The sequence below is a fragment of the Ranitomeya imitator genome, chromosome 7 (assembly GCF_032444005.1).
Source record: "Ranitomeya imitator isolate aRanImi1 chromosome 7, aRanImi1.pri, whole genome shotgun sequence".
In the NCBI taxonomy this organism is placed as follows: domain Eukaryota; kingdom Metazoa; phylum Chordata; class Amphibia; order Anura; family Dendrobatidae; genus Ranitomeya; species Ranitomeya imitator.
Window position 1 is genome coordinate 177,788,761 of NC_091288.1, and position 13,619 is coordinate 177,802,379.

General features: G+C 52.1%; 1 protein-coding gene across 1 annotated transcript in view; it reads right to left on the reverse strand.

The window, feature by feature from the left end:
- Positions 1-392: 392 nt before the first annotated feature.
- The window catches only part of RRN3 (RRN3 homolog, RNA polymerase I transcription factor), a 54,122-nt gene continuing 40,895 nt past the window's right edge, over positions 393-13,619 (reverse strand). The window contains exons 11-18 of the mRNA XM_069734114.1: positions 12,788-12,920; positions 8,881-9,011; positions 8,571-8,701; positions 8,239-8,423; positions 5,153-5,261; positions 4,744-4,896; positions 3,977-4,061; positions 393-2,183 (exon numbers count right to left, since the gene is read on the reverse strand). Coding sequence (XP_069590215.1) covers positions 2,025-2,183; positions 3,977-4,061; positions 4,744-4,896; positions 5,153-5,261; positions 8,239-8,423; positions 8,571-8,701; positions 8,881-9,011; positions 12,788-12,920 — 1,086 coding nt within the window. The 3' untranslated portion in view covers positions 393-2,024. The remainder of the gene's footprint in view (positions 2,184-3,976; positions 4,062-4,743; positions 4,897-5,152; positions 5,262-8,238; positions 8,424-8,570; positions 8,702-8,880; positions 9,012-12,787; positions 12,921-13,619) is intronic.

The window sequence follows — 13,619 nt, forward strand, 5'->3', positions numbered from 1 at the left end:
TGGTGGTCTAGAGCACCGTGGCCTCAGTTCCCATCCGCCAGGAGTGGCCTCAGCCATGGTCTTCTGCTGCGGCTGCGTCAACCAGGGCTGTGGAGTCGGTAAGCCAAACCTACAAGTCCTCAATTTCCATGACACCGACTCTACCAAAATGGGCTCCGACTCCGTGACTCCGACTCCACAGCCCTGGCTTCAACCTGCTGACCCTACAGAGCTGCTGTAGAGGTGCACTACACACGGGTCATCAGAGACCCCAGAGAACGGTTGTACACAGACATTCAGATCCACTGGATCGAGGACGATCAACGAGAAGACGAACTTTATACTACATGACAAGGTCACATTTTAATGCACTGGAAGCAAACCCCAAAAAAATGAAAGGAAGCACAAAAATCCCACGAGACACAAAGTTTATTGCAATAACAGAGAAAAATAAAACGATACAATGAAGAGCATTCATCTTCTAGTCATGGCTCGTCTGCCATCATATGCAGAAATAAAAAGCAGATACGAAGCATATCAAGACGTTATATGAGACACGGATTCCGAGCACACCAACAATTCATAAAACCTATGTGTCCCCGAGGGCTTGTCTAATGGCGCTTGTTGTAGAGATACCCACAACTCTAGGACCACCGACCCCCTAAGTGGCTGCACATGCGCAGATACCGTGATCCAGCTCTACTCGCCTCTGCATCAAGATCACCGTCAACAGAGCCGACAGGTATCAGTAGATGTGACGTTACCAGGCACGCTTACCTCTCAATGTAATGGCGAGTGAAGCCGGAATACCTCTTTAATGTAAGTTGAACCCACTGATTTTAGCAGTATCAGGAAGTTAGATAACCATCATAGCTATACAAGCACCTCACGACTAATCCCTGATAGGAGACTTCAAGGGTGAGAAGCATGAGGCTGTTGGATTCCAACATGTCCAGTCTTTTTGTTCCCACCAGAGATGTATAGGCTCGGCTGAGCTTGGATATGGATGAGGGACCAAGCAAACATTAAGGCAACAGGCTCAATTTTACCAACAGGTATGAGGATTTCCATGTCAGAGAAGGAAAAATTTCATAAATGTGCAATTATAGCAAGAAACTGATTAAATTAAATTACTATGTGGCCCCTAATGGCCAACTAAAGACAGACTTGACCAGTGTGACACAAAAAGCAGGCATGACATGCGGCAATAGCCACCAGATCATAGACCACAACTGTGGCTCACTTCCATGTAGTGATGATTATTATATTACATGGAGGGAAAACTACACAAAAATGAAGGAGCGTGCACCCATCATCCATTTATTCTATAGGCGGTTAGCAATAAAAGATGGGCACCTATGCACATTTATGATTGCACTGGTTAGGGTTTGGCCGACACAACCCCAGCGTTATAAAGGACGATCTAGCACGAGACAAAGTGCTTCGCTGGTTAAAAAGCGGACACCGATCAGAATAAATAAAGAGACATCCGTGAATGCACACACTGGCCTGACGTCACTTTATACAGGAACCAAGGCCACTATAATACATATTATTACTGCGCGGTGCAGACGTCAGGAAAAAGGAGCAGTCCCTCTGCTGAGAAACTACAACTCCAACAAGGCTTGATGTGGAGGATGCTGGGAGTTGTAGTTTCCCAACAGCTGGAGGGACGCAGTTTGCTGACCGTTGCAAGTCTAGCATTAGAGATGATTTTACGCAGCCTCGGTGGCACGATGCCTTCTCTGTGACTGGCAGGTTAGACTTCATACCAACCTTGGTATTTAAACCAGCAGTGGTATGGTATTTAAACCAGCACTTGGTAATTAAACCAGCAGTGGTATGACGGACATAAGAACAGCTTGGAAAACCCTTAAGACCAACAGGACACAAAAAGGAACTTCCTTCAACTATGACTGTCCATAGACCCGTGCCAGCCTTCCCGGCTACCCCTTGGCTTGTGGCACCTTCTGAGACCAGCACAGCAGTGCCTGAAGAGGTATCCGATCCAGGAGAGTGCCTCCGCGTCCACGTGGCGGAAGAGCTCAGAACGGCCGCTGAAGAAACTTGTAAGCCGGCGGCGAGCCCACGCTACTAGGGCTCTTCAGGTAAGGGTCAAAGGAACCCGGGGTCTCAACCAAGCCGTCATTCTGAGGTGTGTTTCCTTGGAGGAAATCATCTTCATCATCCGGGGTGTCACCGGGCTGGCATAAGAGATAGACATCAATTTACATGCAGATTATAAATCACTGAATAATCATATAATGCAATAAATACAGATCAAATGTATCCAAAATTGTGTATAATAAAAGGTAAATTACTTTTGGCGTTTTTACTAATATCCAAAATTGAAAAAAAAGGGATCAGCAATTTAAGCAGGTCTACAATGATGGCTAGACGCATATAAATGAGGGTTTTAGCAATATACTCATCTCTTGAATTTTGGTGAAGTGCTAGTAATGCTTGTAGACCAGTGGTGCATATAAAACATAGAAACTATATTACACCCCATCACCCCGAAACATGTGTATGCAAATTGAGTTTCTGGCTATGATTTTATCCCGAGTCATGTGGCAAAGCTCGTTATAGGGGTGATATTGACTTTTAGGATGGCTACTTCCAATATGTGGCATTACAGTCCCAGTTCTCTTACTCTCTGAGAATTTGCATATTACATTTCACAGAGGAGCACTGCACGGCCTGTAAGTCTCCTTACAATGGCATGTCACTTTCCATAAGGACGACCGTTACCCCTTATACCACATCAAAGTGACAGTTAGGACTTTCTTACACGTCCTGATATTTCCGGTACTGGAAAAAAACAGTACCGGTGATATATGTGTCAGTGTGTAACATCAGTGTGACACCCACCGGCTTCTGGGAAAAGCAGTACAGTTAGCGCTGTTCCCAGGTGCCAGCTGCTGAATCCAACTCTCAATATTGTCACGTGGTCTCCCTGTGATCAGTGTGACACTGATTAGAGTTGGAGTCAGCACCCACCGTCTAGAAACAGCACATATTAAATAAATAAAATAACGTGGGGGTCCCCTTTAACCTAACCAGCTGATTGAAAGTAGACATTCATTACCTTTCACTACGGACTTAGTAATGGGGTCTGATAGACGCCTCTCCGTTAATAACCCCTAGGCTTGATGTCAACGAACAGCTGATATCAACCCTAAAACTATTAGCACACTTGCCAATGCAACAGGACAAATGGGAAGAGCTGAGGCTAAGCGCCAGAATTGGCGCATATACAGGATGTGCCATTTCTGGGATGGCTAAGGGCTGGTGCTATTAGTCTGGGAGGGGGCCAATACCCATGGCTACTTGCGAGCCTATTAATATCTGCCCGCAGTTATCTGTTTAGTCTTTGATGGTTACTAAAAATAGGGGGGAACCCACATCATTTTTTTTTTTTTTTTGGGGGGAGGGGGGTCCCCACTTTTAATAACTAGCAGGGACTAAGCAAACAGCCATGAGCGGTTATTAATAGGCTGGGAACATTTATGGCTATTTGCGCCTTCCCAGAATACTAACACCAGCTGACTGCTTTCCCTCAGCGGGTTAGTAAAATTAAGGGAGACCCCACAGCATTTTTTTCTTTATTATTTTTTTATTTCCTTAATAAGCACTATTCACAGGCAGCGGATGCGGACTCCCAACTCTCATCAGCGTCGCCTGGTCGCGCCGATCGCAAGGAGACCAGGCGACAATAAGAGTTGGATTCAGCACCAGGCGCCTGGAAACAGCTCTAACTGTAAAGTTTATCCCAGACGCCGATGCGTGTCACACTGATATCATCCATGTGATATCAGTGTGCGAGATGTATTGCATAAAATGGACAGGTCTACATGTTTTGCTCACAGACTGTGGAAACACACTGATAGGTGCACAGACGCATAGATTTGAATGGGTCTACGTGTGTAAGTGTCTCCCCACGTACTGGACACACGGACGTGTAAAGGGGGCCTTCTTGGCACAAAAGGTTTTATACCTTCACTGGTGTTCGAGGTCCTTTCAATTCCTCAGCATTAGACTCTTCCCAAGGCTGATAAATTGGATCGATCAAGATCTTACACCTAAAAAAGAAGAACAGTTACTGGAAACTGCTATAACAAAGCAAGTAATCGAGTTTTATAAACAGTCTGCAATGGTAACCAATGGAGCATAATCTACCACAGAAGAAGGTGGGTTCACCTGTGGGCCCCGATCTGCGAATTAATAATAATAATAGAAAAAAAAAGCAACGGTGATAAGAATATGTCCAGATCGGTGGACAGCTTTCACCGTGGCCTTGTACAACACCGGCAACATTTCTCAAATTAGACAACTTGATCTCATTTGATAGACATGAAATGTAGTTATGTGTAGAGACCCGGATGAATTACAGAAAGTGCGGGTAGGTCCTTGCCTTTCTGCTCCTGTTTCCCTACTCTAAACTGTATACAGGTACAACAGAGATGGGCTTCAGTTTAGGACAGGAAGGCCAAAGAACAACAAGAGTTTCAATACCTACAGCTTTGAACTGTGGAAAAGGACGTTCCAGCACCTAAATTGCCGGCAAAATGCTGCTGAAGAGGAACAGCTCACTCAAAACAGCAAATGGAAAGCATGAGAATCTGCACAGTTCCTGGACGTATTGGACTAGTATGCTCACCAATTAACACTTGCTGGCAGCAGGTTCTTGCTTTTATTGTGTGTGGTAAAAAGGATTTACTTAAGGTACACGTAACACATGAAAAACAGAGGAAACATACAAACCTTTTTAAAACACAAGGATCAAATGGGAAGAAGCTGTCCAGTGGATTCGACACTGTTTGGGCAATTTCCCCTCCAGCGCTGCTTCTAATGATGGGGATCATCTGCCGATTGTTGCGTTCGATGATGGTGTAACAAAACACCAGCTGATATTTCCTGGGGAACACAGATGAGATATCAGCACAAGTCTCTGACCCAGAGTTCTGGTCACTGTCACATTACTAACATGAAAGAGGGGGACATGAGGGCTCTGGTGTGCCGCTTCTCAAGGGGCAAAACAGAAAACATCGGACAACCGCGATCTTACCGGTGGACGGCATACGTCTTATCTGCAAGAGATTTCTGACCAGGACGGACACACAAGAGACCGGACATTTCTTTTTTGGTTATCTGCTGAGACGTTGGCACTTACCGAGTGATTGCAGCAAAGAAATTAACTACTGAAGGAAGACAAATCTTCAGAGGATTCAGCTGGCACATGACAATTCTTTCAAAATTGAGACCTTGCAAGTAGGAAAGACCTAAGAGAGCAGAGAAACCACAGAGTGTTATACAGGCGGTCTACAAAGGGATTTGCACAATACTGTGCTGGATCAGCCGGGTCCAAGAGGTTTCTACCCAGACCTTGGTCTAAGGGTATGTGTCCACGTTCAGGATTGCATCAGGATTTGGTCAGGATTTTTCATCAGTATTTATAAGCCAAAACCAGGAGTGGGTGATAAATGCAAAAGTGGAGCATCTGTTTATATTATACTTTTCCTCTAATTGTTCCACTCCTGGTTTTGGCTTACAAATACTGATGAAAAATCCTGCCCAAATCCTGATGCAATCTTGAACGTGGACACATACCCTAAGGGCTAAAGATGGATATACACCTTAACTAGCTGTCAGCTGAAAGCTTGTTTAGCCGACAGCGCAATAGGGAGGGAGCAGCTTAAAAAATGGGGTTGGAAAGTGGAGAAGATTAGTGTGCAGTCACTGTGCATAACAAACTGCACTTACAAATGAAAGAAGAACCATCCCAATGACCTGGTGTTTGTCTATATTGCAGATAGGGTAGTGATAACTGCAATGACTGACAGCTCTTGTACCTCTTGCAAGGGCCCTGAGGGCAAGGGCGTGGCGCTGAGGGCGAGGCGCTGAGGACGAGGTCGCGGCGCTGGAGACGAGGTCGCGGCGCTGGAGACGAGGTCGCGGCGCTGGAGACGAGGTCGCGGCGCTGGAGACGAGGGCGCGGCGCTGGAGACGAGGGCGCGGCGCTGGAGACGAGGGCGCGGCGCTGGAGACGAGGGCGCGGCGCTGGAGACGAGGGCGCGGCGCTGGAGACGAGGGCGCGGCGCTGGAGACGAGGGCGCGGCGCTGGAGACGAGGGCGCGGCGCTGGAGACGAGGGCGCGGCGCTGGAGACGAGGGCGCGGCGCTGGAGACGAGGGCGCGGCGCTGGAGACGAGGGCGCGGCGCTGGAGACGAGGGCGCGGCGCTGGAGACGAGGGCGCGGCGCTGGAGACGAGGGCGCGGCGCTGGAGACGAGGGCGCGGCGCTGGGGACGAGGGCGCGGCGCTGGGGACGAGGGCGCGGCGCTGGGGACGAGGGCGCGGCGCTGGGGACGAGGGCGCGGCGCTGGAGACGAGGGCGCGGCGCTGGGGACGAGGGCGCGGCGCTGAGGGCGAGGGCGCGGCGCTGAGGACGAGGGCGCGGCGCTGAGGGCTAGGGCGCGGCGCTGAGGACGAGGCGCTGAGGATGCGGGCGCTGAAGACGAGGGCGCGGCGCTGAAGACGAGGGCGCGGCGCTGAAGACGAGGGCGCGGCGCTGAAGACGAGGGCGCGGCGCTGAAGACGAGGGCGCGGCGCTGAAGACGAGGGCGCGGCGCTAAAGACGAGGGCGCGGCGCTAAAGACGAGGGCGCGGCGCTAAAGACGAGGGCACAACGCTAAAGACGAGGGCACGGCGCTGAGGACGAGGGCGCGGCGCTGAGGACGAGGGCGCGGCGCTGAGGACGAGGGCGCGGCGCTGAGGACGAGGGCGCAGCGCTGAGGACGCCGCGCTGAGGACGAGGGCGCGGCGCTGGGGACGAGGGCGCGGCGCTGGGGACGAGGGCGCGGCGCTGGGGACGAGGGCGCGGCGCTGAGGACGCCGCGCTGAGGACGAGGGCGCGGCGCTGGGGACGAGGGCGCAGCGCTGAGGACGCCGCGCTGAGGACGAGGGCGCGGCGCTGGGGACGAGGGCGCGGCGCTGGGGACGAGGGCGCGGCGCTGGGGACGAGGGCGCGGCGCTGGGGACGAGGGCGCGGCGCTGGGGACGAGGGCGCGGCGCTGAGGACGCCGCGCTGAGGACGAGGGCGCGGCGCTGGGGACGAGGGCGCAGCGCTGAGGACGCCGCGCTGAGGACGAGGGCGCGGCGCTGGGGACGAGGGCGCGGCGCTGGGGACGAGGGCGCGGCGCTGGGGACGAGGGCGCGGCGCTGGGGACGAGGGCGCGGCGCTGGAGACGAGGGCGCGGCGCTGGGGACGAGGGCGCGGCGCTGAGGGCGAGGGCGCGGCGCTGAGGACGAGGGCGCGGCGCTGAGGGCTAGGGCGCGGCGCTGAGGACGAGGCGCTGAGGATGCGGGCGCTGAAGACGAGGGCGCGGCGCTGAAGACGAGGGCGCGGCGCTGAAGACGAGGGCGCGGCGCTGAAGACGAGGGCGCGGCGCTAAAGACGAGGGCGCGGCGCTAAAGACGAGGGCGCGGCGCTAAAGACGAGGGCACAACGCTAAAGACGAGGGCACGGCGCTGAGGACGAGGGCGCGGCGCTGAGGACGAGGGCGCGGCGCTGAGGACGAGGGCGCGGCGCTGAGGACGAGGGCGCAGCGCTGAGGACGCCGCGCTGAGGACGAGGGCGCAGCGCTGAGGACGAGGGCGCAGCGCTGAGGACGAGGGCGCAGCGCTGAGGACGAGGGCGCAGCGCTGAGGACAAGCAGATATGCATGTTTTATTTAACAAAAGGAAAAGTATAACGAAGATCTGACACTTTTCTCACTTGTTTCGCTAACAACATGCTGCACCTGAGGCTGCCGCCTGCTCTCCTTTATACGCCTAGCTAACTCAATATAATGAGGTATAAAGTATTTTAAAGGGAATATGTCAGCAGGAATTTCACCCCCAAACTATATGTGCATGTAAGTCCAGCAATACTTTTACATGGCCAGTCCATGCCTCCTAGCTGTGTGACTTCAAGGAGCAGTCACGCAAGAGGGAGGAGATGCTGGGCAAAGAATAGAGATGGAGTGACAGAGGCTTCAGATCTACCATAGCTCTTCAGCCTAATCTACATTGCAATCCAAACGCCGATTTCTCAGTAATGAAGGAACGGACCGGCCATGTAAAGGTATTGCTGGACTTGTCTTTGAAACAGTTGTATGTGCAGATAAATCTTGTGGATTGGGTGAAATTCTGCTGAAACATTCACTTTAAAACCGATCATTGTAACATAGGTCACGCATACATTATAACAGGACACTAACCTTTGCGCAGGTCACCATCTAAAAGATGCTTATGGCGGAATATCAGGGTATAGAAAACCGCCTGGCAAGCGGCGTAGAAGGGTCCATGGAAGGTAATGTCACAGAAAGCCCTGCTCCCAGCATCCTGATTATCTATGTAGCCATGGAGCCAGTTCACAAGGAGATCAAGGCAAGCCTTCACCGTCCTGGAAAATAGCAAAGCACAGGCCTTACTCGTTGGAAACCAAACCCACTGTACTCATAATTATAACGAATTTAAGCTTTAACAGTTATGCCAAATGTAGACCTTACAATGTAATTTCCTCCAATCTGTGACTGTTCGGAATACTTACACCACGGGAATAAACTTGGCCCGGGCCAGAAAACTTCCGATATAACTTGCGGCAGTCTGTCGGATGATCGGGGCGTTGTTGGGATTTTGCAGCTTTTTCCAAAGATGCTCCAAAAATGCTTCTGCGAGTCCCTGCATTCAATATCACACAAAGATAACACTTCACAATATAATTGCTATAAAGTGCCCATAAAATGAACGACCCGTGCATAAGCCCCCTAGAACGCAGCTTGGGGTTATCCTTATGCCAGAACCTGGAAAACGGAGGAAGAGCATTTGCAGAATTTGAATGAAGAGGAGACAATACGCACCAGCTTGAAGCTGCAAATGTAAAAAATGGCAAACTGCACGTGACAGGAGGCATGGGTGGGCAACACCAGCTTGTCAAATACGGCCAGCAGATCTTTGTATAAATCCTTTGCTTTATTAAGGTCGAAGCTCCCTGAAATATACAAGCATTATATAGCATTAATTCTTCTCTTATACACTGCAAGAACTTATTACCAAAGAAAAAAACAAAAAACAAAACCCTTTATTCAACATCTAGTATATAATTGTCTATGGGTCACTTCCGTCTTTCCGTGTCCAATCTTCGGAAGGACGCCGTCCTCGAGACGTACCTACTCAGAGCACTCACCATGTCCAGAATATGGGGAACCCATTCCGTTATGTGGACTGGTGCCGAAAGAGATGAGGGAAGAACGATGCCCTCATAACTGTGGGAATACAAAACAACCTTGGTAACATGGGATGGGGATGGCCTGAGGGCAACCTTGCCTTGATGGTAATAAGGGAAAAAGGTCTGAAAGAACAGAGCGGCTAGCTCCGAAGACTCGTCAGGATGAGGAGATCGCAGAGAAAAAAGGGCAAGCTTCCCTGATAGTAAAGTTTGTCCAGATCAAAAAGGAGTCTACTGTAAGACTCCCAGGATCATTAAGGTCTTCGAGATCTAACAGTATGCGATAGGGAAGACCCACATGTGAAGACTCCCTGCGAGGAAGTCCATATTTGCAGTTTTGTTGCAATAGGACGTAAAAATACTAGTTCAGCAAACGAGAAAAAACCTGACATGGTCAGTGCGGATCTCCCAGGATCACTGGGGCCCTTCCTGCTTCCGAAAATATCTCGGAAGTAGGGGAAGAGGGGTGAAGGGAACTGGTACCATGGAAGAACCAGAGCATTAACTGCGATGGCTTTTGGACCTGGAGGCCAAACCATGAACTTAGAGTACAATGGCGTTCAGTCTGGATGCCATCCGACCTACATCTGGAGTGCTCCAGAGAAGTCGTATCTGATGGTAGACTTCCGGGTGAAAATCCCACTCACATGAGGCGGGACCCTGACTGCGTCCGCCACCCAGAGTTCTTCACCTGAGAGGTGTAGTGCCGAGATCACCAAATTATAGATCGTGGCCCAACAGAGAATGCGAGGTACCTCGGCCATGACACCTGACCGTGGGTACCTGCTAGATGATTGACGTATGGCACAGACTGTCCGATTGAATCGGATGGGGTGACCTGCCAGAAGGCAGTGGACCTGCTGTAAAACTAGCTGTACCGTTCGGATCCCCAAAACTATGATCAGGAGGAGAGGACTGGCAGCGGTAGTCACTAATAACTGGGACACAGGATCTTCCCTGGATGAGGAAGGAGCTCAGAGACTACCCTCTGGAAGCCTGATTGACCTGTAGAAAACGAGAGGAGCGAGGGAAACTACTTCCATTGTCGTCACCAATTTTCCTCAGAACACTCCTAGCAAATCGAATGGAGTGAGGGGATGAGTGAACAAGTGCGCGAGCTCCCTGTTGAAAGGCCACAGACTTGTCTCAAGGGAGAATCACCATACTTCTGGAAGATTCCAGGATCATCCTCAAAAAGGATATCTGCTGGGCTGGAAATGAGGAAAAAACTTGTGTAAGTTTAGCTGCCAGCCCAGGAGAGAGAGGGTATAGCAAGTGATATAGACAACTCAGCGCAGGGCTGGAAGAGCGGCTAGAAAGTCGACCAGGTAGGGCAGGACGACCACACTTCTAGGGTGCAAGGGGAACATGACAGCCCCATAACCCTTGCGAACACTCTGGGTGCGGTAGCAAGGCCGAAGGACAAGGTCGTGATTTGAAAATGCTGTTCGCGAAGGAATTTTGAAGAGGGAAAAACATAGGAATGTGAAGGTAAGCATCCCGAATGTCGGTGGATGCCAGAAACTCCACCTTTTTCTGTTGAAGTAATGGCTGTGCGGGGGAACTCCATCCGAAGAAGGGGGACCTCGTCAAGCTTGGTAGAAGTTTGAGGTTCAGGGTCGGTCTTACTTTTCAGTCTCCATTTTGGAACCAAGATCCCTTAGATCTAGACCGTCCTGGACAACTGATCCACTGCTGGTTGATGGTTCGGGGGAGATCGGAACCTTGAAAGGATCCGTCGCCCCCTTCACTCCGTTAATTAAAAAATAAAAATTTACAGAAATGTAAAAAATAAAATAAAAACGTTGGGGTCTGAACCAGACCCATGTGCCTCCTACAGACACTAAGCAAGAACTGGTTAGCTGAGAGCCAGCAGGAGGGTGTATACTGCAGGGGAGGAGCCGGGAGCCAGCAGGAGGGTGTATACTGCAGGGGAGGAGCCGGGAGCCAGCAGGAGGGTGTATACTGCAGGGGAGGAGCCGAGAGCCAGCAGGAGGCTGTATACTGCAGGGGAGTAGCCGAGAGCCAGCAGGAGGGTGTATACTGCAGGGGAGGAGCCGAGAGCCAGCAGGAGGGTGTATACTGCAGGGGAGGAGCCGAGAGCCAGCAGGAGGCTGTATACTGCGGGAGAGGAGCCGAGAGCCAGCAGGAGGCTGTATACTGCAGGGGAGGAGCCGAGAGCCAGCAGGAGGCTGTATACTGCAGGGGAAGAGCCGAGAGCCAGCAGGAGGGTGTATACTGCAGGGGAGGAGCCGAGAGCCAGCAGGAGGGTGTATACTGCAGGGGAGGAGCCGAGAGCCAGCAGGAGGGTGTATACTGCAGGGGAGGAGCCGAGAGCCAGCAGGAGGGTGTATACTGCAGGGGAGGAGCCGAGAGCCAGCAGGAGGGTGTATACTGCAGGGGAGGAGCCGAGAGCCAGCAGGAGGGTGTATACTGCAGGGGAGGAGCCGAGAGCCAGCAGGAGGGTGTATACTGCAGGGGAGGAGCCGAGAGCCAGCAGGAGGGTGTATACTGCAGGGGAGGAGCCGAGAGCCAGCAGGAGGGTGTATACTGCAGGGGAGGAGCCGAGAGCCAGCAGGAGGGTGTATACTGCAGGGGAGGAGCCGAGAGCCAGCAGGAGGGTGTATACTGCAGGGGAGGAGCCGAGAGCCAGCAGGAGGGTGTATACTGCAGGGGAGGAGCTGAGAGCCAGCAGGAGGGTGCATACTGCAGGGGAGGAGCCGAGAGCCAGCAGGAGGGTGCATACTGCATGGGAGGAGCCGAGAGCCAGCAGGAGGGTGTATACTGCAGGGGAGGAGCCGAGAGCCAGCAGGAGGGTGTATACTGCAGGGGAGGAGCCGAGAGCCAGCAGGAGGGTGTATACTGCAGGGAAGGAGCCGAGAGCCAGCAGGAGGGTGTATACTGCAGGGGAGGAGCCGAGAGCCAGCAGGAGGGTGTATACTGCAGGGGAGGAGCCGAGAGCCAGCAGGAGGGTGTATACTGCAGGGGAGGAGCCGAGAGCCAGCAGGAGGGTGTATACTGCAGGGGAGGAGCCGAGAGCCAGCAGGAGGGTGTATACTGCAGGGGAGGAGCCGAGAGCCAGCAGGAGGGTGTATACTGCAGGGGAGGAGCTGAGAGCCAGCAGGAGGGTGTATACTGCAGGGGAGGAGCCGAGAGCCAGCAGGAGGGTGTATACTGCAGGGGAGGAGAGAACTCTTTGTATCACTTAGTGTCAGCCTCCTAGTGGCAGCAGCATCCACCCACGGGCTGTGTCCCCCAATGAGGCGTAGGAGAAATTGAACATAGTCCAAAAAAGATCCAAAGACTTTGAATAGAGCTTTATTTAACTCCTGCTGACCTCGGTCTTGCGATAAGAGGAGGAACCTCCACTGGGACCAGCAGTGAAACCTCCTCCAATCTAAGAGACCACCAGTGGAGATATGATTAATTGCTTATACTGGAATACCCCTTTAAAAAATAAAATAAGGAGACGCTGGCTCCGTTCACTAGTGCATGTTTCGGCTTGGGAGCCATCGCCGATACGTAGCATTATAGCTCACCGGTAGTGAAGCAGAGGTCTCTGATGTAAGAGAAGAGAACAGAGAGACCCAAGTCCAAGCGTTCAGCAGCAGGATGAGCCATTTTTTCACTGATAAAATTTACACTGCTCTGCTCTGGTTCTTCATCTTCGTCCTACAAAAAAAATTAACATCTATAAAGACATGACAAAAGACACTTCTGCAAGAACCCAAGTGCATGTTCACTCCTTTAGTAGGGCTGCTATATGCAGAGACCTTGTGTCGCCCAGGCTGAAGCACCAGTTGAATCCCTGGTTGCCTAAAGCACAGATGTAGATGGGGTGTAGACCTCACAGCCCAAGATATTAGACTGTCATCAGATGCTGACAAAATTAACGGGGTTGTCAACTTTTGGAGACAATTTTCATGTACCGTATATACTCGAGTATAAGCCGAGATTTTCAGCCCATTTTTTTGGGCTGAAAGTCCCCCTCTCGGCTTATACTCGAGTCATATACCCGGGTGTCAGCAGGGGAGGGGGAGCGGGGGCTGTGTAATCATACTTACCTGCTCCCAGCGCGGTCCCTGCAGTCCCTGGCTTCTCCGGCGCTGCAGATTCTTCCTGCACTGAGCGGTCACATGGCACCGCTCATTACAGAAATGAATAGGCAGCTCCACCCCCATAGGGGAGGAGCCGCATATTCATTGCTGTAAATGATCGGTGCCATGTGACCGCTCAATTACAGGAAGAAGCTGCAGGGCCGGAGAAGCCAGGGACTGCAGGGACCGCGCCGCAGCAGGTAAGGGGAGCGCAGCGCTATAATTACCTGCTCCTCGCTCCGGCTCCGTCTGCAGCGTCCTCTAGCAATGACGC